Source organism: Centroberyx gerrardi, chromosome 16 (assembly GCF_048128805.1).
Source record: "Centroberyx gerrardi isolate f3 chromosome 16, fCenGer3.hap1.cur.20231027, whole genome shotgun sequence".
NCBI lineage: Eukaryota > Metazoa > Chordata > Actinopteri > Beryciformes > Berycidae > Centroberyx > Centroberyx gerrardi.
In genome coordinates, this window is record NC_136012.1 from 13,987,202 (window position 1) to 14,009,663 (window position 22,462).

Sequence of the window (22,462 nt, forward strand, 5' to 3'; positions counted from 1 at the left end):
TTTCCTCATTACTGACACCAAGTTGTCAGCTACATCAAAATAGCTTCCCAGCCTTTTTCACCTGGAACAGACCGGTTAAATCCAGGATACCTGATTTATTTAAGTAAAGTACATGTTAAGTACATTCTGTCAGTGAATATTCATAGAAACTGAAAATGGAACTTCTGTCCTCGTCATTTCATAACTTTAACCCGGCGGCTGGAAGTGTGTGTATGAAGCGGACTTTGCACCTAGACGCTGCTAGATTCCCTCAGCTACCAGCCAAAGTCAACACTGTACAGGCTGTCATTTGTGACACGAGTGTGTAAGAGGCTGTTAAGCTGTCATAGCCGTCAGCGTGCTTACGTCCAGTTCAGATAAGAGGTGCTTAGGGTGACTCACTCCTTTATTCGCCCTACATCCCATTTACCTACATCAGCTCATTCCTCCTTCACAGTGTTGTGAATCTAAGTGTCTCCACCTCCGCTCAATGAGGACGAGTAGCATTATGGAGTGAGGTAGAGCTGCAAAAATCAGGTCATTTATTGTTTCTTGGTTTAGATCATGACATGAACATGTTACTGTTCAACATGTGGTTACCATGAACATGTGGCTCTGCCTCACTGTGGACAAGCAATTTATCCCAAAGTGATTACTGGCCTTTTTGTTTGGTTCTTTAATGTGGAACAAATCTTTGTAATTCCCTAAACTTGTTTTTTTTTTTTACTGGAATAATAACAGATTAATTTCTATCTAACTTCACATTGACCATACAGAGAATCATGAGTGAAAAAGGATAAAGAAGTTATATTGCTTTATTTCCTCCCATACAGGGCATATTTTGTACAAATAAACAATGTAAGAATACTCTGTATATAAAAGATAAAAATATAAATGAGTGAATAGAAAATACTCAGGGTTTGTTTTTTGACGTAATGCTGCCACCCAGTGGCTGGTTAGGAGAGCTTCAGGCACATAACAGCTCAGTCCATTTTAGTGCAGCAGCCCAGAGAGAAGGAGACGGTAATTGAGATGAGAGTATAGTGAAGACATCAGCTCTGGTCATGAGGATCTATAGGCTGCGGTGGCTTTTGTTTGAACCCAGTATCAACATACCTGATTAGACATTATCTTCATGAATAGATGATTGGTTAAATGTCACTACTAGGGTGTTACAAAAGCCCGCGCGCTTCCCTCGACCTGAGTTGCCCACTGCGGCAGTGAATCTTTACCCTCTCCTGTCTCTTGGGCTGCATCTTTGGTAGATTACAGGTTGGAGGAGGCCAGGCAGGTGGCGTCCGGCGAGGAGAAGAAGTCACAGACGCCCTCCTCGGACAGTTGTCCGTACTCGTTGTTGTAGAAGGTCTGTCCCGACAGCTGGCTGAGGAAGGCGGGCCGGTGCCGGGAGCTGCCGGTGCCGCTGCTTCGGCCCAGGGAGCCATGGGAGGCTGTCAGACGCTCTGTGCTCCTGCTGCTCGCATGACTGGAGACCCAACAAAAGCAGCTGTCAGCATCTCTGTTACTGCAATCTCACTGACAGCTATTCATTTATTGAGGTAGACCAGCGATAGTAGATACACAATACTGGTCCACCTGTCACATCCTGATTCTGGTGTTTAGAACATACAGCAAGGTCAATAAGTATGTCGGACGCTTGTTGAGTTCATTAGCAATTGGTTCCCACAGTTAATATTCTCATAGGCTTCAACAGGAATCAGGAGCATGATGAGTTGAGGGCGGTTTAATAACTCACGACTGTTGTTTACTTGTGCTTAGTCAGCCATAGAGCCCCAGACTAATTAAAAACCAAGTGTAGCTGAATTCTCAAAGAGAGCCATGATAATCCAAGCTGTGAAGAACACCTGAAAATAAGATATCAAGACTATGTTGATGATTATTGGCTTCATACTCCTAGTTTCATTGCACTTTAGGGAATGTGTGACTCCATGCCAAGCAGCAGATAATGATTTTCTCTTCCAAATGATTCTGGCACCCTGAAGCAGGTGGATCATGCACAAAATGTTACTGATAAGGCTGGCTCTACCTTCAAATTAAAGCTGACAGCGCTCACTTTAACCTCATAATCATTGTGTCATTTCTTGGCCAATCAATGTATAGAAGCCCAAATGTCAAACTTTGTGTCTAAATCCTAGCGAAACTCACTGTGCATCTCTTTTGTGCCGGCATCAAAGAAAATATAACGACACAACTGTGAGTTCATCGAAGCTGACCAGTGGGGTGGATTATGTGGAGTGGATGTAAGCTTCGTATGATTAAAGCTGACCTTTTTGAGATTGCACCCCTGTGCTTGTGTTCGATTCTCTCAAATTCTTCTGAGGCCAAAACCATCCCGCTGTCTGTCTGGTTGTCCTGGGAAGAGACAGAGTCAGACATCGTATCAATAAAATGCCTATGGGTGACCCAACTGGTATGTCTGTCGCCCGCAGGGGAACTATTGTTGGTAATAGGCAGTTATCAGAAGAGAAAGTTCCTTACAGTGAAATGCCATTCAATAAAATGTCAGCAGCAGGTTCACATTTTGAACAATTGATAGGGTGATAAAGAGCTTACTTGGGGAGCTTTCTGTGGATGCATCTCCAGGGGCAACTCTTCAAATGTCTTCACTCTGGGCTGGCACATCTTTGATGGTCCCACAAACACACACCCGGCAAAGGGCACGCAGTTATAATACCTAGTAAAGAAGTGCATGAAAGAGTATCGGATTAACTCATGATGGATTCTGCTGACAACATCCCAATGCTTGCAGACAGACTGCAAATGGTAAGAAGTCCTAACCTACCAAACTTGACCGATACATTCGCAAATGATCTGTACTACCAAGAAGTTCTATCCAGCAGTTTCTTTTTCTGATGTTTCAACACAGAGTTAATGTAAATGTTCATTGCAAAATGTATCTCCATTTTGAATAAAAAACTAAATACAATTCATCACTCAATATGGTTTAAAAGTGTTACTATTTATAAGCAATGGTTTTAGGTTAACAAGTAACTTCAGTAGCATTCCATAATGAAATGGGTTTTTTTTTTACATGCCATCATTTTCTAAGGGAAGGTGTCATTTTTTTCTACTGGAGGATATCCCATTAGTCATTAGATAACCCAATTCTTCATCCAAATCTTCAACTCTCATATGTAGGGAAGTCAGCCCGGCTCCTCTCCTCATTTTTCCTTCTTGGCAATCTATAATTTACTGATTTGGCATGATTTTGCCTATTCTGTGCTTTCAAATCAGTGCAATAATGAGGACACAGGTACTAAGGGACAGAGGAGCATGCCTTGGTACCTGGTGGGCAGAGTGTTGCAGGCCACTCTCAGCTCCTCCTCAGACGGAGGGCGTGATGAAGCCTGGGAGAAGCCGTCGTCCTCTGAGCTCTGGGAGCGGTTCAGAGGGATGTAATCCTTCCCATCCTGTCGGGAATACACACTTCCTCAACCAAGGCCCAGATGCTCTCCAAAACTGAAAGCTGAAGCACTTCCTAGTATGAAAAGGCACACGAAAAGCGCGAACTTACCGGTAGGCTGTTGTCCTGTAGCAGGTCTCCCAGGATCTCCACCAGCGCGGGGAAGGTAGGCCTCTCCCTGGGTTCGCCCTGCCAGCAGGCCAGCATGATGCCGTATCTACCAGCAGGGGGCAGCACAGTCACACTTTCACCAGCTGCTCAGACCGACTACTACAAATAAACTTTTTTTGTCCTCTCTTTTCCTCTAAGTGTGCGAGTTAGACAAAATTATGATATATTGGAGGGGATTAGGCTTTGTTCCATTTTGATGACCTTGGGGAAGGGCTCAGGCAATTTAAGGCATATTGGGCTATAAATCTTTGTTGGCAGCATGAGAATAATTTCTTAGTTCTTAGAAAAGTGGATCAGAGAGAACGAGGAAAGTAAAGCCCACTCACATTTCAGGGGAGGCAGTCTCTGGCGCTCTCATCCTGGTACCGTCTTTCAATCGCTTGCAAAACTCCTCATCAATCTGTACTCCTGGGTACGGAGAGGCACCTGGAAGTGGAGAGGAGGAGGATTTACACACTTTACACTAATTACTGACCTTGTTTTACTGATCATCGTAACTGGCATCAATAAGCATGTCAAGAACAGGTTAAACAAATCATTATGGGTAATAATGATGCTTTTAACATGGAAATTTACTCTGCTTCTAAACGCTACAACAGCTGAGCACCCTTAATTATCTTTAATTAACCTTAATTAAGGCAAGGTGATTAATAATAGGTTCCCATTTCTACCTTCTACCATCGCCTCTTTTACTTTTAAAAACTGCTCAACGCTTCTGAAGGTGTTGGCAGGCTGTTCCTTGGCTGACAGGCACACCTGCTACACAAAGTACCGTCTTCCTCAGACATGTTACGGGTGTATGTTTTTGATTTTACCCAGTGAGAAGATTTCCCAGAGGAGCACTCCAAAAGACCACACATCACTCTGGCTGGTGTACACTTTATCAAAGATACTCTCTGGAGCCATCCACTTCAAAGGCAGACGAGCCTGAGAGAACATAAAAAACACCAGGCAAATATTACAAGATAATCAGAAAACAGAAACGCTCCCCCTCCCTCCAGAATTGAATCATTATGTTGGTCATTACTGAAAAAGCAGCTTCTTATTTCCCACAGAACACAGTAATTGGGCATGGATAATAAACTCTGAAGCGCAGAGAGGGTGAAGTTGTCGTACGTTGCCTTTCCTGACGTAGTCGGGGTCCTTGTATATGTCTCTGGCCAGGCCGAAGTCACAGATCTTCACAACGTTGTTCTCTGACAGGAGAATGTTCCGGGCGGCCAGGTCTCTGTGGATACACTGCGGGTACACACAGCACCACACATACATCATAACCCTGGGGGCAGGTCTGGGTGTGTGTGTGTGTGTGTGTGTGTTTTGTGGGGGTTTGCGTGTGTGTGTGGGCAAGTGTGAGCGTGCATTATTCTCTCCTGTCACCTTGTTTTCTCTAACTGTTGCGATGAATGATGTATAACGATGATTTTGGATGGATTGAATTGAGAGTTGGTTACATTTCATAATCTATTACCTTGGTTAAATGTTGTCTCTCTCTGTGTGTGTGTGTGTGTGTGTGTGTGTGCCAGTTTGCGAGTGGGACTGGACTATGTCTCGGCCTGGCTGCTCTCTGTGGAATCGCTACAGAAGATCCATCATTGTTCACAAGGTTGTGTCAGGTCAGACGCTCCTGCAGGGTCACGACTGGGTCAAGGAGTTCAGTTCAGTTCAGCCAGCCAGTACGCAGGTTGAGTCCGCTTAGTCTGGACCAAGCTCCATTAATCGCTCATTTCCATTATCAGTCATGCTCGTTAAAGTCCCCATGAAATGAACTCCCATTACTTTTACTTCCTGGAAAACACAGTATCTTTCATGGTGACCTCATGCCGCACTAGTAGGCGTAAATATACATTTCTAACCAATAAAACCATCAGATTTTTTAACGATCCCACCCCTCTACACCCCTCCCATCAAATAAAATGCATCTCCCTGACTCATATTCCATTGGTTTAGACTTTTAAATGATCCCTCACTGCATTATGTCCCGCAAACATATAACCATTTTAATTTCACGATCCATAGGACAGGCAGTGGTTTCCTACGCGGGATAGATCGAGTTATTGGCATCGAGCGCTCGTACTGCACTCGCCAATGAAGCATCTGGTCGCTGTTGATTGATCAGAGACAAGATATGGTGAGAGTTAAGATATTATTGGTCCAAACTATATTGAATTCAGGAAAGCAGACCCAGATACAGTTGCATGAATCGTTAATTTCAAATGGTGACATAATTAACAAGCGAAAAGGAACTGAAGGATTCATGGGGCTGGATCCAGGCTAGAGTGGACTCACTGTGAAACTGGGCTGTGATGGCTATTAAATGTGTTATCAACGGGTGGAATGGTAACACACTGGCCTATAGCACCCAACTGAGTATAATTGCAACTGTAGTGCTGACGATTAACCTTTCTGGAAGCCAGGAACTCCATCCCACGAGCCACCTGGAAACTGTAGCAAATCAGATCTTCTATTGTCAGAGGAGTTTTCCACAAGTCCTCCACTGCAGAGAGAAACAAGAGGGGGGCGGGGGGAGGGGGTAAAAAACAACATTAACCTACATTCGCAACGAGGCTTGAACCGAAATCGTTTCACTCTTGTGCACTGCGGCGGCACTCACTTTTCTCCACAGCAGGAGTGTTTTTCTGATTGGACGCGTCGGACGAGCGGCTCTGAGGGCTGCCGAGTGACGAGGAGGAGGAGGGAGAAGGTGGGTGGCGACCTCTCTGGTCCACTTGACCCGCCTCAATCATCCGTCTCACCTGGCTCTGAGTTTTGGGAGAGCGGTCCTAAGTGGAAAATAGCTTATGGCGTCATCATCTCCAAAGTCATTGTCTCACAAAAAAAAAACAGGAAAAACATGTGTCATAATTTAATTGAGTTTATGAGTAGGCATATTAGTGCTTGTTGTGCAGCACTTTTCTTTTCAAAATGCTGTAAAATAAAAGAAACAAAACAAAGACATTAACAGCTAAAATCAGCTAAAATAAAGGAGTCAAGACTCATTATCAAGACTATGCAACACAGAAACTTTATCATCATATAAACAAACATAAAAACTGTAGAAATTGCCTCAGTAACTTTGGTGTTATGGTTCACAAAGTGCAGATAGAGTGTTGGATACCCTGTACGGCAGGAAGAACTCTCTCTTGGCTCGCAGGTAGTTGGACAGATTCCCGTACTTGCAGTATTCCACTATCACCATCAGCGGACCTGGTGACATTACAGTATATGAAACACTGTAAATCTTTAGGCGGTTTCAGCACAGTTGGCAATGATTGCTCACTTGATGCATATCATTAAAATGATTGCTGCTCCTCGTTCAGCCACTGCTCTCTTCTCACACCTTACTGAAATACTGAAGGGCTGAATTCTTTATACCTTTCCTGCCTCAGGTTAGCTGCAATGCTAATTTGCTGATTTAATTTGATTTGGGGTAAAGAGCCACAGGAGCCTATTGCACTCTCTTCACCTATCTGATTTTCACTTTACCCCCCCCAGTAGGTGCTCTACTGGTCAATTTGATGTATGCACATAAAAAATGTGGGTTGAAGAGAAGAGGGAGGCGCTGATTCTGCACTGAGATATGGACGTTTTTTTTTAACTATATTGGCTCAGTCTACTGATTTTGATTACAAACCTCTCTCTCTCTCATTCTCTCGTTTTCATTCACATGCAAGTTCACACACACACACACGCGCACGCACACACAAACACAACCCCGTACGTCAATGACTGTGAAACAACGCCAGTCAGACCACGCACTCTCTAATGAGCATCTCTAGCATATGGCTTCTCTTCACCTCCTCGCCTCATCCATAAAAATGTCAATAACATTCCAGTGTGCGGTTATGGTTCGCGAAACACGCACAAACAAACTGCAGCACATGTAAATCGTTGTACTCACCACTGGGTTTGGTGCAAGCTCCTAAAAGGTTCACTACGTTCAGATGATTACCAATGTGGATCAGTATCTTTAACTCGGACATCAGTGCCTTGTGCTCGCTGGCTGTGGCTCCCTCTGAAACAAAAGCAACATTTTGGCATTTCTATATGTGTAAATAAATGCACATATACATACAAATACATTCACATGTTCCCACATCCACACAGATATGCCCTTTACATACATTATAGGCATTTAGCTGACTCTCTTATCCGGAGCGACTTAAAATGAGTGCAACAGTAGAATAAGCTTCCTGTTCTTAGAGTGAACTAGGGGGAAAAAAGTGAGGAAAAAAGGTAGAGGAGGTTTTTTCTTAATAGAAGAAAGATAGAGGTAAGTAGAGGAGAGAAGGATGTTATTTTGGAAGAGGGAGGTAGAGGAGAGAAGGATGTTATTTTGGAAGAGGGAGGTAGAGGAGAGAAGGATGTTATTTTGGAAGAGGGAGGTAGAGGAGAGGAGGAAATGAAGTGTTTTTTGAAGAGATGTGTTTTCAAGGTGCAAAGGAAGATAGGGAATGACTTTACTGTCTTGACTGGGATGGGGAAGTAATCTCACCATTATACACACACACACACACACACACACACACACACAAATACACAACCTCGCACTTAATCTCACCCTTCAGCATCTTGACTGCCACTGTGTCCAGACTATTGTTCTTGCTGATGCCAAAGATTGATGCCTCAATTACTTTCCCAAAGGCACCATGGCCCAAGACCTTTCCTAAGTAGGGGGGAAAAGGACAGAAGAAGGCAGAATATGGTTTCAGTTTCATTCGAAATACACAAGCAGTTGTGGTTGGGGAACATCTGTTAATCCGAGGAGGAAAATGTAAATGTGTCTGGCATCCGTAGACAAAGGAGAAGAATTAGAATCGCAATTCCAGTATTTGAAAAACAAAACGTTCCCATAAGATGCAGGCCTGGAACAGATGCTTTTCCTCAGGGTATTGTGAAAATAAATAAATAAAAGCTGTGCTGGGAATGAGCACATATTTAACATTAGCACTTTACTTGGCAGCACTTTGCCTGGCTGCAATTCAAACTCATACCATTAAGGATTCTGGAAATGGAAAACTAATTCAGTTTCATCCATCTATCCGCTCTTATCCCGACCCACTTATTGCCCCGCACGCCCCTCCCTCCAGCACACTCCTTTATCCCTCCATTCATACAGCAAGCTATCCATCCATCCTTCCATCAATCCCTCCATCCATCCATTTAGCTCTCCCACCCTCCCTGGTCGCTCACCGAGCCGGAGTCTGTCCCGGGAGATTTCCCACTGCGAGGAGTCGTAGGGCAGGTATTCACACTGCTCATCCAGAGGCACCTCCCCCGGGTCCATAATGATTGACAGGTAGCCCGTCTTTATGTCTGCCGGGTTCACCTAAGGCACAGAGACGGAGAGAGAAAGCAGACGTGAGGTAACGGGGTGAGAGATCAGGCTGGGGTGAAGGGAGCGAGCTGGAAATAATAAATGATGTGGTGGAAACGCACCAACAGAAATGAAACACAAACAGCAGAGAAAGAGGAGAGCGAAGGCATGCATGTATATGAATAGCTAGTGTTACAAGACAAGATACAAGCACAATGACATATTGCAAGCAAGTGCTCATGTCCTCTATTGTAGTATTTAGCTAATATTTCGCTTGTAATTTTTAGATTACATGATCTTCTATGGGTTGAGAAAATTCTACCATCCTTGGGTTTATAAAACCCCTTCGAACCCCATTGGATAAGCTGAAAAATGCATGGTGGTCAAGCTAAAAATAAGGCTGTTTTTCTTTTCTGCTCCCGAGAAATTGACATTTTGGAGAGGTTTTTACCTGACTGAAAACCTGCTAGTTTTCAAGCGCTGTCCTTGGAACAGACTTGTACATACTGGATATAAGAGGGTTAGGTGGTCTGGCTCAGAGGCACACTGGCAGCATTAGACACAGTCAATGCCATGGATTGCACCAGTAACACTTTAGCTACTGCCGTGGCTTCACTGACAAACCTGCTGCCAGGGGGAAATGTGAATGAAAGCAAGCGAGTTAGCAGGAGAGACAGAGACAGGAGAGAGAGAGATGAAGATAACAGAGCAAGCTGAAGTTACATGCATAGCAAGCCATCTGTGAATTAATTTGCTGATTACGCCACCACCCTGGGAGTCACTGCAGAGCTGCTGTATGAGGCTGATCTAATATGTGACCATGTGAGGAGAACTACACAGCAATTTGAACCTCATTATGGACCTGCTTGTCATTAGGCTAATGGCGGTAAACAAATAATAGGACTCATTCACATCAGGATCCCTCTCAACAGTAAATTACAGCCTCTCAGGTCATGCTCAAATGCTAACAGAGATGTTGTGAGTCAGAGGTTAAAGCGTCTCGGTCACAGTCTGAGAGAGAGTGGTAAATCTTACAGACACACGCACACACACACACACACACACACACACACACACACACACACACACAGACGGAGTGAAAAGAGGTGCCCTCTGACCCGTTTGACATTGCAGAAGATGAGGATGAGCAAAGCCCAGAAGAACACGGCGATGACTCCGGTCCCAATGAGGATTACAACCTCCACATTGGCCCTGTCACTTGAACCTTGTTAGAGAGAGAGAGAGAGAAAGAAAGAAAGAAAGAAAGAACAACAGAAGTGACTGTTTTAAATATGCACTTCTTGAACACTCCAGAGTAAACCCCTCAGTATCGTTCGAGAGCTCTGCTGGTTTCAGCTCCCTCTGATGATAGCACTCCTAAAACCCTGTAGGGGGCGCTGTACTACAGACTATTACTGCAGGCTCTCACCCAAGGTCTTTACATTAAATTCTTTAAGTTACAGCAAAGTGCTAAAAAATTGATTCAGTCATTCATCATGAGACCAGGCATTATTAAATCATTCATCCTCACTGTGAAATGTTCCAGTTCACAGACTTTGACTCGCTGTAGGGAGCCACACTACAAACGAGACCTAAAGCTTGAGAGTGAATGGTGAATGGTTCAGATACCGGCACATCTTGTGTGTGTGTGTGTGTGAAAGTGTGTGTGTGAAAGTGTGTGATTTCACGCGTGAGTGCACTTGAAAAAGCATGTGTCAGTGAGAGTGTGTGAGTGGACTCAGCTGTCCGTGCTTCAGTCAGCACGTATGTATGTGCCCGTCTGCATGTGTGTGTGTGTGTGTGTGTGTGTGTGTGTGTGTGCCTGTCTCACCGATGACCCGGACGGCGGCTGAGGAGTGGACACAGCCGCGCTGGTTGCAGGCGGTGCAGGTGTAGAGGCCGGCGTCCTCCTCTCTCACCCGCTGGATACTCAGCGTCCGGTTAGAATCCTGCAGCTGGATCCCTGTGGCGCGGCACCGGGCGGTTAGTCTCACACAACCACACACACACTTAAACGTGAAGACACACACATGCAGACACACCCACCTCTCTCTCTCTCTCTCTCTCTCTCTCAATCTCATTTTCACACTCACACACACACATATGCACAACCCCATACATCGATGATTGTGAAATAACGTCAGTCAGAGGACCTCACATCACCTCATCAATAAAATTTTCAATAAAATATAATTATTCCATTCTCACAAACATTACTTTCCCATCTCTCTCTCTCTCTCTCTCTCTCTCTCTGTCTCTCTCTCCTCCTCGACCACAGTATTCTTGTCACACCACTGGATCTCAATCTATATAATTAATTTATCATCCAGTCCTTCGGTCTTGAGCCACATGTCCCAGCAGCCCCTCAAATCGAACCCGGAGCATCAGCTGTCACTCAGACCCATACTGACCCCGCCCCCCTCCTTCCCTCCCCCCTCTTTGAGATGTTAAGGGGAGACACACTGAAACCTAATGAACCGTGTCTATCAGCCCGCAGGGTTTTGTGTGTGTGGGCGTGCACATGTGCAGCGTACACATGCATATGTATTCTTGTCACTGGTTCCGTTTGACACGTTGGTTTGACAGTATATATAGTATATATATATCTGTGTGTGTGTGTGTGTGTCGGTGGGTGGGTGAGTGGGTGGTTGTGCATCTCAGTGTGCGCACATTTTGTGTTTTAGCTTTTCAGAGGCTGGATTGATATTTACCATGTGGGAAAGAAGACCAAAAGAGGAAACACAGTGTCACCTTCAGAAGACTGCAACAAACAACACAAACATCTGCCAAAAGAGCTTGCTACCTGAATAAATATTAACATAGCAAGGCTTATCGTTCCCTTAAGCATCTGCTCTTTTCATTTGATATGAGGGCAGACTGTAGTGGATTCTGCTGGAATCTCACCTGGACAGTATAATCCGATGGGGAAAGGACTGAGTGGTGAGCTCCCTACTAAATTAAGATTCAGCAGGCCAAACTTTATGCGTAACTCTGTTAGTCACTGAAGGTATGTGTGTGTGTGTGTGTGTGTGTGTGTGTGTGTGTGTGTGTGAGTGGCTGGGTGGGCGGCAAGGCAACTGTGTATGTGTGTGTGTATCGCCTGTGTAGGTGTATTCATGCACCTGACATTTGGTGGAGAGGCTGGTTGTCTTTGAACCATGAGAGCTGGGGCAGAGGTCTGCCCTCCACATCACACTCCATCCGCAGAGACTCCGTCACATTCACAGTCTGGTTGGTGGGGCTGCGCTTGTACCGAGGCGCCTCCAGGGCTACAGGAGGAGGCAGAGGCAAAAAGACGGAGGGGGGGGGGTGGGGGGGTGGGGGAGATGGAGAAAGGAAGATGGAGAGGCAGAAAATGAGAGAGAGAGAAGTCAACACCGCGGCTTGTCCACACCTATGTGAACACAAGGCGGTCCCATAGTTTGTGCAGTATTAACTCGAGGACTGCAGAGTGTATATACTGTTGGGTCTCGCAGGGAAAAAAATTCCATTAAATTCTGCATTTAACCGCGGGGCACGCGCTGCAGAGGATGCAAGGTTACAACAGCACATGAATGAAGTATGAATTTGTTTGTGGATTTCAGCCTTCCAGTGTTTCAGTTTGCCTTTTTCATCACTGTGTTGATGCTTTGCAAACATCAGGTACTCTTTCCATTATGTGTGGATGCAGGTAATTGTGCGCTTGTAGCCTCTTCTTTGTGAGTATGTGTATTTTTAAGCCTCCAGCATCTCAGCAGCAGCTCCGCCGCGAGCCTCGTGTGTTTCTGCTGTCAAGGGTTAGGCTTTTCTCCTTAATTAACGCTGAGAACACCGCGAGCGCTCTGCGTGTCAGACTACGTGTCTGTGTCTGAGTCTGGAGCTTTTAGTAGGCTTTCATCTCCTTCATCACTCACCTTTGACAGAGATGTATTTGAACAGGCACTGTTTCTCCCCACTCCGCCTGCTCTGAGCCTCGCACACATAATGGCCCTCATCCTGCAGCCGCACGGAGGGGATGGTGAACTCCAGGACCCAGCTGTTGGACGGCTCCTGGAAGGAGAGGCGGCCGGCCAGCGTGTCGGCGTAGAGGTGCACGCTCCTGCAGTCCAGCTCCTGGGGCTTGCCCCGCTCGTCCTGCAGGGCCTGGGGGTCCAGGCGGTACCACTGCAGCTGCTCGTAGGTGTACTTGTCGGCGCTGCAGCACAGGGACACCTTCTCCTGCTCCAGGGGCTCCTCCGAGGGCTGCACCTCCACGCTGAAGCCCTCAGGAACGGCTGTGAAGATAAGAGAGCGGGGTGGGGAGAGGGGTCAGGTTACCTTGCCAGACTGAACTAAACCTGCAGTGGCTTGGTTGTAAATTCTATGTTTTATGTTGTACACTACCAGTCAAAAGTTTGGACACACCTGATTGAATGTACTATGCTTTTCATGATCTTAAAGCCATTTTGATCTAAAGACTTTGACCTAAATGCTTGAAATTCTTAGACAAATATCAATAGTGAAGTTGATGCCTATGTATGAATTTCTTTCTAAAGCCTTTGCCTTTCCATCAAGGCAAAGGGCGGCTACTTTAAAGAATCTAAAATATCAGATAGCTTTGATTTGTTTAACACTTTTTTGGTCACTGCATAATTCCATTTGTGTTATTTTAGTTAGTTTTGATGTCTTTACTATTATTCTAACATGTGGAAAATAGTAAAAATAAAGAAAAATGCGTCCAAACTTTGAATGGTAGTGTATGTGGTGAAATCTCACTGATAACATACTCACTGGTTACATAGAAGTAGATCAGCCACTCGTCTTTGCCCACTTTGTTCTCAGCAGAACACTTGTACATGACTGAAACACTGGCATTGTGAATGTGGAGCCTGCTCACTACCTGTGAGGTGAGAGAAGATGGACACGAGTTTTGTTCTTCCGGACTTATGAAACAAGCGTATTGTCACATAAAGCTCTCGCTACTCTCTGCAATTCTTTGTGAGCTGTTCTGTGTTGACAGGCTTTTCTCTTCCAGGCAACAAGAAGCAAACTCAGAGGTGTAAGAAGCGATCTGTTTTTGTGTGTGTATTTCTGCATGTGTGTGTGCGTGCGTGTGTGTTCGTGACCATTCCTTCTTATGGCTGTGGTTTATGCATGCATACTGTACGTGTGTATGTGCGCATGCAAGTGTGTCTGGATGTGCAAGTGTGTTTATAACCAGTCCGTACAGGAAGTCTGCAGAGGAAGAGTGTTATAAATATTTCTACTGTGGAAATGGCTCTTGATTGACAAATTTTGTTATGGAGCTCAGAATTTGGGACACTTACATAAAAACATCACGGTTCTTGGATAAGGCCACTTACATAAATGTCTTCTTTTCTGGGTTACGTCCTAATCTTACTCTGTCATTCTTAAACAGAAATTTAAATCCTCGTATTATAACAATCCTTAATTCACACGCTGTGGAAAGATAGGCCTTCCCACGACAATAATATTAAATCAGCAGAGGCTCGGCAAAAGGAAATCTAACCTTTTGTCGTCCATCCACCACTTCGGTGGAAGTCTCAATAGCCACGATTTCATTCACGGCGTTTTCCGAGTTAATGTCCTGCCAGTTCTGACAGTCTGCGATCCTGTCACTCCGGCCCCTCCTGTCTCGGCGGACCCTGGAGAGAAACACAGACGCATTCGAGATGTCTCGCCTCATTCACACGCACAGCAGAGAGCGGGCAGTGGGGGAGAATTCAAAAACACATCAAACCAGACGTCCTGATGTTTCACGAGAATTTTCTCCCCGGTCTTACCGCACACACTGTATTGCATTTCAGATCAGAGCGAAAGCTCGCATCCCAAAGCCAAGGCAATTATTCTAAGTGTCCTGGCAAGTAATGGGAAAACTATGGTATCAGTTTCTATTATGAAAATCCATAGTGTGAACATCATAGCAGAACTAATGAGACATGAAATGGAATTTTGTTTTGCATATCCTCCCAAAGGCACAGCTTAACTCTTCTACATTAGCGGAAAGTAATCAGAGTCAGTTCCATTGTAGTCTCCTCACGGTCTGCAAACAATGTACATAAAAAGTATGCAGAGGCAATCATATCTACCATGAGATGTAAAGAAAAATAAAGGAACCTGTTTAGATTTCCTCTGAATATAAGAGCTGCTTTCTAGTGCCATATTTTATTGTAACTCCTCCCCACTCTTTTGATGTGAAGCTATCCACCCGACTGAAGGCAGTTTCTCAGGTTTTACAGTAAATCTTGCCAAGACCACCAAGACTGGATCAAATGCAAGCAAGAAGCAGATCGTATGGGCTCCTGTCTGCAGCAGCAACAGTCAGGTTTTTTTGTTTTTTTCCATGATATATCTATTAGAAAATCCGACTTGTCGCATCTTTGACCAGCAGATTAAAAACATGAAATTAAATTATCACACTCAGTATATGCATGCACACCAGAAAAGGTCAACAAAGCACTGCCTCAGCGAGTGCCGGTTAAATGTCACAACAGATGCACACGGGTCAGAGCGTCTCTTGGTCAGTCGGAGCAAAACTTGTGCCCACCTTCCTGCTTTTGTGGGTGTACAAGTGCAGGATGGGCGCCTCCTGTCTGTATTCACGCTGCGTGCCCGCACGGAAAGGTCAAGAGAACAGCAATAACTTCAAAAATTAAGCCCGCGAGGAAGATGGCGAAGACAGATGAGTTTTAGAGGGATATTATATATATTCAGCGGTGCCGGCCACAACACCAGGGCTTAAAGGAACAGGAAATAATTTTGAAATCTATATGGCCGTCCAGAGAATCCATCATATCGTGTCATGGGGATCAGTGTAGATGGAGCAAGGTTGGAAAAGCCTAAGGCGATGCCTGGTAATCATTGTGCATGTGTGTGAGTGTGTGCATGTGTGTGTGTGTGTGTGTGTGTGTGTGTGTGGATATTTTGTAAATAACACTGTAATGTGCTTTTTGGGCTCAAACACACCTAGGGTTATTTGTGTGCATATCTGAAAAGGGAATGAGTGAGTGACCTTGTGAGTGTGTGTGTGTGTGCGCGTGTGTGTGCGCCTGTGTGTGTGTGTGTGTGTGTGTGTGTGTTGACGTATGTGCGTGAGAAAGTGAGATTGCTGTGGGTGAGAGCTGAACCGTGGCTGATCAGCTGCAGAGCAACAGGCACAACATTGTTGCGTGGGGAGAGGAAGCAGGTTGGACTGGGAACAGACACGACATCACCGCCCCTCCCTTTCTTCTTCTCCTCCAGATTTACCTTCTTCTCCGCTTCCCTCTTTATCTCTCCCCTTTTCATCCACCTCTTCTTTTCTTTCTTCATCCAATTGTCCCTCTCATCTGTCCTCAGCTCTTCTCTCATCTTCGCTCAGGGCCAGCGGATACTTTCCTGCCGAGCTCTTCTTGTTATTTGCTCCGCACATTACGCTTCACCCACCGCATCCCCCACCCCCCCACCCCCTCACCCCCCCCACCCCTTTTCTGTCCTGTTGCATAACTCAAGTTAGATCAAGCCTGATCGACTTTCACACCGGTTTGAGCTTGCAAAGATTCCTGCCATATGCGTGTGTGTGTAAGTGTTTACAGGAGAGAAGCTCTGCTTACAGTCTGCTCCGGGTGCTGTTGTGGACGCACGGGCCCCAGGCTCTCCACTGCCAGCTGACGGAGGGGACGGGGAGGCCATAGGCGGTGCAGGTCAGAGTCTGGCTGCTGCCACTGGGGTACGGGTTGGAGGGCTCCGCCACCTCTTTCTCATGGATCTGGGGAGGAACTGGGAGAGAGGAGAGACAAAGGTGGGCGGGGGTCAACCATTCAGTCATTCATTGTCTTGTACTAGGGATGGGACGATAAGCTGATCTCACGAAACGATTCGATACGCAACACGGGGTTCACGATTCGATACGACCACGATACGATGTAATAAATGAAAGTTCACTGACAACAAAGTCTGACTGTGCAGAATTATGTTTATTTCTTTCATCATTCTAGTAATGGAATCGGCTTGTTAGAATGTAAACAACAATTTAAAAATGTCATTACAAAGTGCAAATAATATAATTTCGATGTAGAGCTTGTGAAATAGCGATGGTCAAGCCATCTCATTTGTGATTACTATGACAGAATAAAATTAAGCTAATTTATCACGATTCATTTTTCTGCCCCACGATACGCATTGTCACATTTTTGTATTGCGATATATTGAATTTCAGTATATCGTCCCATCCCTAGTCTTTACCCGGCTATTCCTATTCAAGGTCCATCACAAAGAATACAGATAGGCAGACAATCATCCTCACACTCCCATTCACAACTATGGGCAATTTAGTTTCTCCAATCCACCTAATGTGAACGTCTTTGGAGTGTGGGAGGAAACATGCAAACTCCACACAGAAAGGGTCGGGTCAATATGTCTTTATATGATAACGCTTCAATGATTGTGCCTTAAACATGTACAGTATATCTTCCATACTACTCTATTTTCCTTCTCTTATAAAGCTAGTGAACCCCTAGGGTTTTGTCATGGGAATGTTAACTGTAGCAGTTTCATGTTTTTTTTCACACCAAACATCTGGCACGATGAGGGCAGTATAGACCTGTAGGCTGGTTACCATTGACAACGAGAGTGATGTTGAGCCTCCTCTCCAGCGCAGCGGCACTGTTCTTCAGCACCACAGTGTAGTACCCAGAATCCTCCTGACAAACATCCTTGATCTCCAAAGCGTGGTTGAGGTGCTGCCTCATCCTTTTCATTCGGAACTCTGGACGCTGGCTTATCAGCTTTCCGTCTTTATACCTGGATACCACACACACACACACACACACACACACACACATCACAGCTCTTAGATCCTCTCTGGGCATAATTAAGCTTAGCGCCTCTCCACCTCTTACATCCCATGCAGATACAGACTTTTATCCTCATTCCATATGGCATCATGTTTGAATTACGGGCATGTTTTCCATTCCTTGGATGTAGGAATATACCAGAGAAGTTGGATGTAGTAAACACCAAACTTTGTATTAATCTCCTCAAGGTAGTTTACAAAGTCCTTGTTTCAGTCGGATGAGAATGATTACTCTGTGAATGTCAGCTGTAGGAGGCCCAGTAACACTATTGGAAATGACTCATTATATACACAAATACACCAGATCGTGTCGTCTTACCATTGTGTTTCTGGTGTGGGGTAGGCAGACACTTTCACTTGCAGCTTGAAAGACTTCTGGCCAGCAGTTACCTCCACCACTGGTCCATTTCTGTAGTCAAGGCTGATAAATGGCTTTTCTGGAATAAGAAACATTCACTCATTTATGAAAGATGCACTCATTACTTAAGATATCTTTTATTATCTACAGACAATCGTGATCAATAGATAAACAGAAGTAGTTCGAATCCTGAGGTTATCTTTAACTGGTTCTTACCATAAACTGTGACCTGAGTTTCTAGGGTTTGTGTTGTCTCCATGCTGGTGACGGTGCAGCCGTACGGGCCGGTGTCGGTGACATTGACACTGTGGACGGTCAGGATGCTGACGGCCTCTGTGGCACGAGACAGAGCCTCGCGCTGGAACTGGATGCTCACCAAACTGTTTGTCTGGTGGGGACAGACAGCGGAAATTCCCTCTTCAAGTTCACATTTCATTTCTTATTCAATGAATGAAAATGTTGTTGTTTTTTTATTTTATGTAGCGTACCTGCTTGCCGGGGTAGGACCACTTAATGTCCACCCCTGCATTGAACTCCACTGATGCCGTGCAGTTTAGGGTGAGGGCCTCCCCCACTATCAGCTCCACTGGGTCCTCAGGAAACAGCTTGACATCGTAAACCTGACTTCCTGTGCGGGAAAAAGAAGAGGGGGAGGGAGAGAGAGAGAGAGAGAGAGAGAGAGAGAGAGAGAGAGAGAGGTCACGGTGACATCGTCAGCAGTTTTTCCTTCCTTTCAGGACCAGAGGAAATGACCAGAAGAGCCATTCTACTATAAAGGAGCTGTCTGTCACATACTGACATTATTTCCATTTATTTGTCAAGCTACATCAATGGAGGAAATTAAAGTAGAATACAGTCATCCCACCCTTTGTCCAATCAGCATCCTCAATAGAAGATAAGAGGGAAAAAGTATACTATGTGAAAGCTTTGGACCTTGGCCAAGCTCTCTTGACTGGTGTTATTCAAACCTCTCTGCAGCCACTGGAAACGATGAGGAGTGTGAAAAAGTGTGTATGCGGGTGATGTCTGTTGCGGGTGCAGCAGACTGTGATCGCCTGTTTGTTTAAACGCTCCATTAGCGTTCCGAGTGACGGCCATGGAAGACTCGCTCTCAGTTTCTCCTCTGAGTGATGCGGCTGTTGCTTTTGGCCGGCAGCAGTGGGTCTGAGTTCCCTTCGCGTCTGAAGTGAGAGGTGAATGATCTCACACAACATACCAAAGACCCTCCGGGTCTCAGAGTTCACTCAAAATGAGAGGGAACCACAGCGCAAAGTCTCGCCTCTTCATCTTAGCTGCTTCAAAATTGAATTATCTTTCCCTTCCTGTTCTATCTTTCTTTTAATTCTGCTCTCACAATGGCACATGTCGCCAATAAAAAGGGCGAGGTTTTCTCAAAGAAATGAAATAAAGAAATAAAATCCTTCCAATTGTCAGCATTAAGGCATAATTGGCTCACTGGCTGCCATGCAGAATTATGGTGACAATGTTGCCAGCCCGGCACCACCTTTGATTTTCTAGCTAATTTCTTTCTCAGCAAGAACATAGCCTCCAGTCTAAATTAAATATTTGTACTGGGACAATTGTGTTTTTGTAGCTGCCAAAGGAAAAGTACTTTTGGTTCTCTGCTAGTCTGCATACTGGAACACTAGGGGGGACGGACCCCATTTAACCTTTGGAGTGAAAATAGTTACTCTGAAGCTTGTGGCGTGCACTGGACAATGGATGTGCCTTTTTACCTGTAGTGTGGATCAGGTAGTCGGTGGATTGGTAGTCTTTGTCTCCCAGGGTGGCTATGCATATGAAGCCGATGAGCATCGGCATGCTGTCTAAGACGTGTCGGGGAACGGACCAGCCTCGCTTGTTGTCCCATGTCATCGCATCCTTCTCCAGAGGAGTGGGGTACTAAGATCCGCATGACACACAAACAAAAACACAAAAATAACTACTTGAGCTCAAACCATAGATCATCAATTAAGCCATCATTTGACATCAGTTCCATAACAATTAGAGGAATGGAGAGTGTGAGAAAGTTGTGGTGAGTACAAACCGCGTGGAGAGTAACGTTGAGGTCAGGGACTGTGACCAGACACGGCACCACTATGTGAGTAGAGGAGCGTGTGATGAAAATGGTCTCCAGGCCATTTCCGCTGCCATCGCTGTAACTGCTTCTCCTGAGGAAGGGCTGGTCAGGGTCTGGATGCAGACAGGAACACGGTGCTGTTAAAGGGTAATCCCTGTGCACGCTGCGGTAATGGCAGCTATTACTGAGGCAACTTGGTGAACAGACAGCCAGATACCTCAGAGCCTGATAATCAGCCCTAAAGACACGCTGTATGGAGAGTTTATCATGATTACAATGCATTGAAACAGTTCACTCTGCACCCAGGCAGTAAATAACATTTATAGCTGCTCCTACATGGCAACGGAGAGACCAAGAGCCTGGGGGTCTAATCCTCCTCTAAATAATGCTGCGATTTCACCTCAGGCTGTCAGTTAGTGGAAAATCTCTCTCTTGTGTTTCATCCATAACACCTTGAAGTTTTTCTCTTTATTGTGAGCTACTCACCGCTACTGTGGCACGGGGCTCTGGGAGACATCAGAGCAATTGTGTCACCAATTTATATTGCTGCTTACCGGGGCGGCTGTTATCACTACAAAAGCCTTATATTCCCACCGCATGAGCGTAGGCTATTATAAAAAAAAAAAACGCTTATCTCCCAGGCTTTTCTGTCAATACCAGGGACTTCTGTAAAGCAGCCAAAGATGTTGTATGAGTATGACCTGCTCGGTTCTTATTTTTTTTCATGATAAGCTTTCTATTTTTCTCATGCTCGCATACTTTTGCTGCACCACTCAAAGCAATCACTTCAAGCTGTTGGAAGCCCAAACAATGGGTCCTATCGAGAGGCTTATGTTTCTGCCCCGCGGTGGTCAAAATACACAGAGGTAACAGAAAAAACACACAACTCCTAACAGTTAAAGCACTTCACAATAAATCACCACAGGTATTAGAGTGCAATCGGTTTTGGAAGAGGAGATGTCCTGCCTTTGGGCAAGCAGATTTTACAAAGGTTCCGGGATATGAGCCTGAGTGTGCGTATGTGTGTGTGGGAGTGTAGGTGTAAATGTGTGTGTACATCTGTGTCTGTGTTTGTGTAAAAGTGAGGGTGTGCTTGTGTGTGTGTGTGTGTGTGTGTGTGTGTGCATGCCATGTCATGCATTCATGTGTGTGAGCGCAAATGTGTGAGTGTGTGTGTTTAGATGATAGTGTGCGGCGCGGAGGGGGCAAAGGGGCGAGGTCTGCCTGTCTAACTGAATCCACATGTGTCCCGTCTCATCCTGCCGCACGTTGGGCCGAATTTATGGCCGCGATTTCATCTGCTTCTGATCAACCCCCTGGTTAGATCTGTGGAAACTGTTTTGGCACCTTGTCAGAGGGGATAAACAGGCGTTTCACATGAGTGGACTGGTCAGCAGGATTCCCCTACATGACAATCATCTGTCTCCGCTCTCCCACCCTCCCCATCCACTCTCTCTCGCTCTCTCTCTCTCTCTCTCTCCCACAGCACCGGGAGCGAGGCAGGAGGAGGAAAAGACGTAACCCTTAAGGGAAACTAGGAAGTCCACTGGCCTAAAATAGAGAAAGCAGGAGTGTCACTTTGTTGTGAACAAAAAGAGACACTGAGACTTGAGATTTCACGCTTGGAATCCTGTTACTGAACAAGGTGGCATGCAGTCAGGAGAAAAAGATTAGTAGCAAAGCCCCTTACATTGTGCAGCTCTTATCAGATTTGACGGTCTCAAAAAACAATGATACCGCATGAAAAGCCGGGTAGGATGGGCAACAGATGAATGGAAATAGATGTATTGTTATACTTTGAAACAAATATGCTATCCCTTTATTAATTAGAAAAGAGAATGTGGCTGCTCATTCCCTACCTTTATCAAACGCTTTTCATCTCTCATTTCCGAAACATTAGGCCCGCCAGGCAGCTTCCAGGGTGTCACCGAGGCAAAGTCAACAACTTAGAAAACCCTAATAACGTGGGGGCCACTTTGATATCGAAGCATATTTCAAACAGGAGATCTCTTTTCAGTAGTCTGTGGTTTTCTTGTGAACCTCCCAAGGAAAAGAGAAACTAAAGACAGGAACCCCCGCAGCCTAGCCAAAGAGTGGCAGACCAGGTCAGGGCCGGCAAATGAAAGAAGGAGATGAAACACGCGCCGCATGGCAACAGAACCAGACTGAGCAAAATGGCCCCACATACTGACTCACTGCTACAAAATATAGATTTCTAGGAATAGCATAAATACCCCTCATGGATGGAAATACAATGTTTTCTCACAAAGAGAACATCACTTTCATAGCTGACGTGTACTTCACTCTTACTGTTAAATGAAAAATAG

At 45.3% G+C, this 22,462-nt stretch overlaps 1 protein-coding gene across 1 annotated transcript in view; it reads right to left on the reverse strand.

The window, feature by feature from the left end:
* Positions 1-146: 146 nt before the first annotated feature.
* Positions 147-22,462, reverse strand: part of flt4 (fms related receptor tyrosine kinase 4) — a 38,097-nt gene continuing 15,781 nt past the window's right edge. The window contains exons 4-30 of the mRNA XM_071923043.2: positions 20,103-20,248; positions 19,792-19,957; positions 18,544-18,683; positions 18,272-18,443; positions 18,017-18,134; positions 17,461-17,645; positions 16,457-16,622; positions 14,374-14,509; positions 13,635-13,743; positions 12,779-13,138; positions 12,008-12,154; positions 10,717-10,848; positions 10,004-10,110; positions 8,762-8,897; positions 8,130-8,234; positions 7,470-7,583; positions 6,687-6,775; positions 6,183-6,351; positions 5,971-6,065; positions 4,688-4,810; positions 4,387-4,498; positions 3,898-3,997; positions 3,512-3,617; positions 3,283-3,407; positions 2,551-2,671; positions 2,264-2,349; positions 147-1,462 (exon numbers count right to left, since the gene is read on the reverse strand). Of these exons, the coding sequence (XP_071779144.2) occupies positions 1,246-1,462; positions 2,264-2,349; positions 2,551-2,671; positions 3,283-3,407; positions 3,512-3,617; positions 3,898-3,997; positions 4,387-4,498; positions 4,688-4,810; positions 5,971-6,065; positions 6,183-6,351; positions 6,687-6,775; positions 7,470-7,583; positions 8,130-8,234; positions 8,762-8,897; positions 10,004-10,110; positions 10,717-10,848; positions 12,008-12,154; positions 12,779-13,138; positions 13,635-13,743; positions 14,374-14,509; positions 16,457-16,622; positions 17,461-17,645; positions 18,017-18,134; positions 18,272-18,443; positions 18,544-18,683; positions 19,792-19,957; positions 20,103-20,248 (3,782 nt within the window). The 3' untranslated portion in view covers positions 147-1,245. The remainder of the gene's footprint in view (positions 1,463-2,263; positions 2,350-2,550; positions 2,672-3,282; positions 3,408-3,511; positions 3,618-3,897; positions 3,998-4,386; positions 4,499-4,687; positions 4,811-5,970; positions 6,066-6,182; positions 6,352-6,686; positions 6,776-7,469; positions 7,584-8,129; positions 8,235-8,761; positions 8,898-10,003; positions 10,111-10,716; positions 10,849-12,007; positions 12,155-12,778; positions 13,139-13,634; positions 13,744-14,373; positions 14,510-16,456; positions 16,623-17,460; positions 17,646-18,016; positions 18,135-18,271; positions 18,444-18,543; positions 18,684-19,791; positions 19,958-20,102; positions 20,249-22,462) is intronic.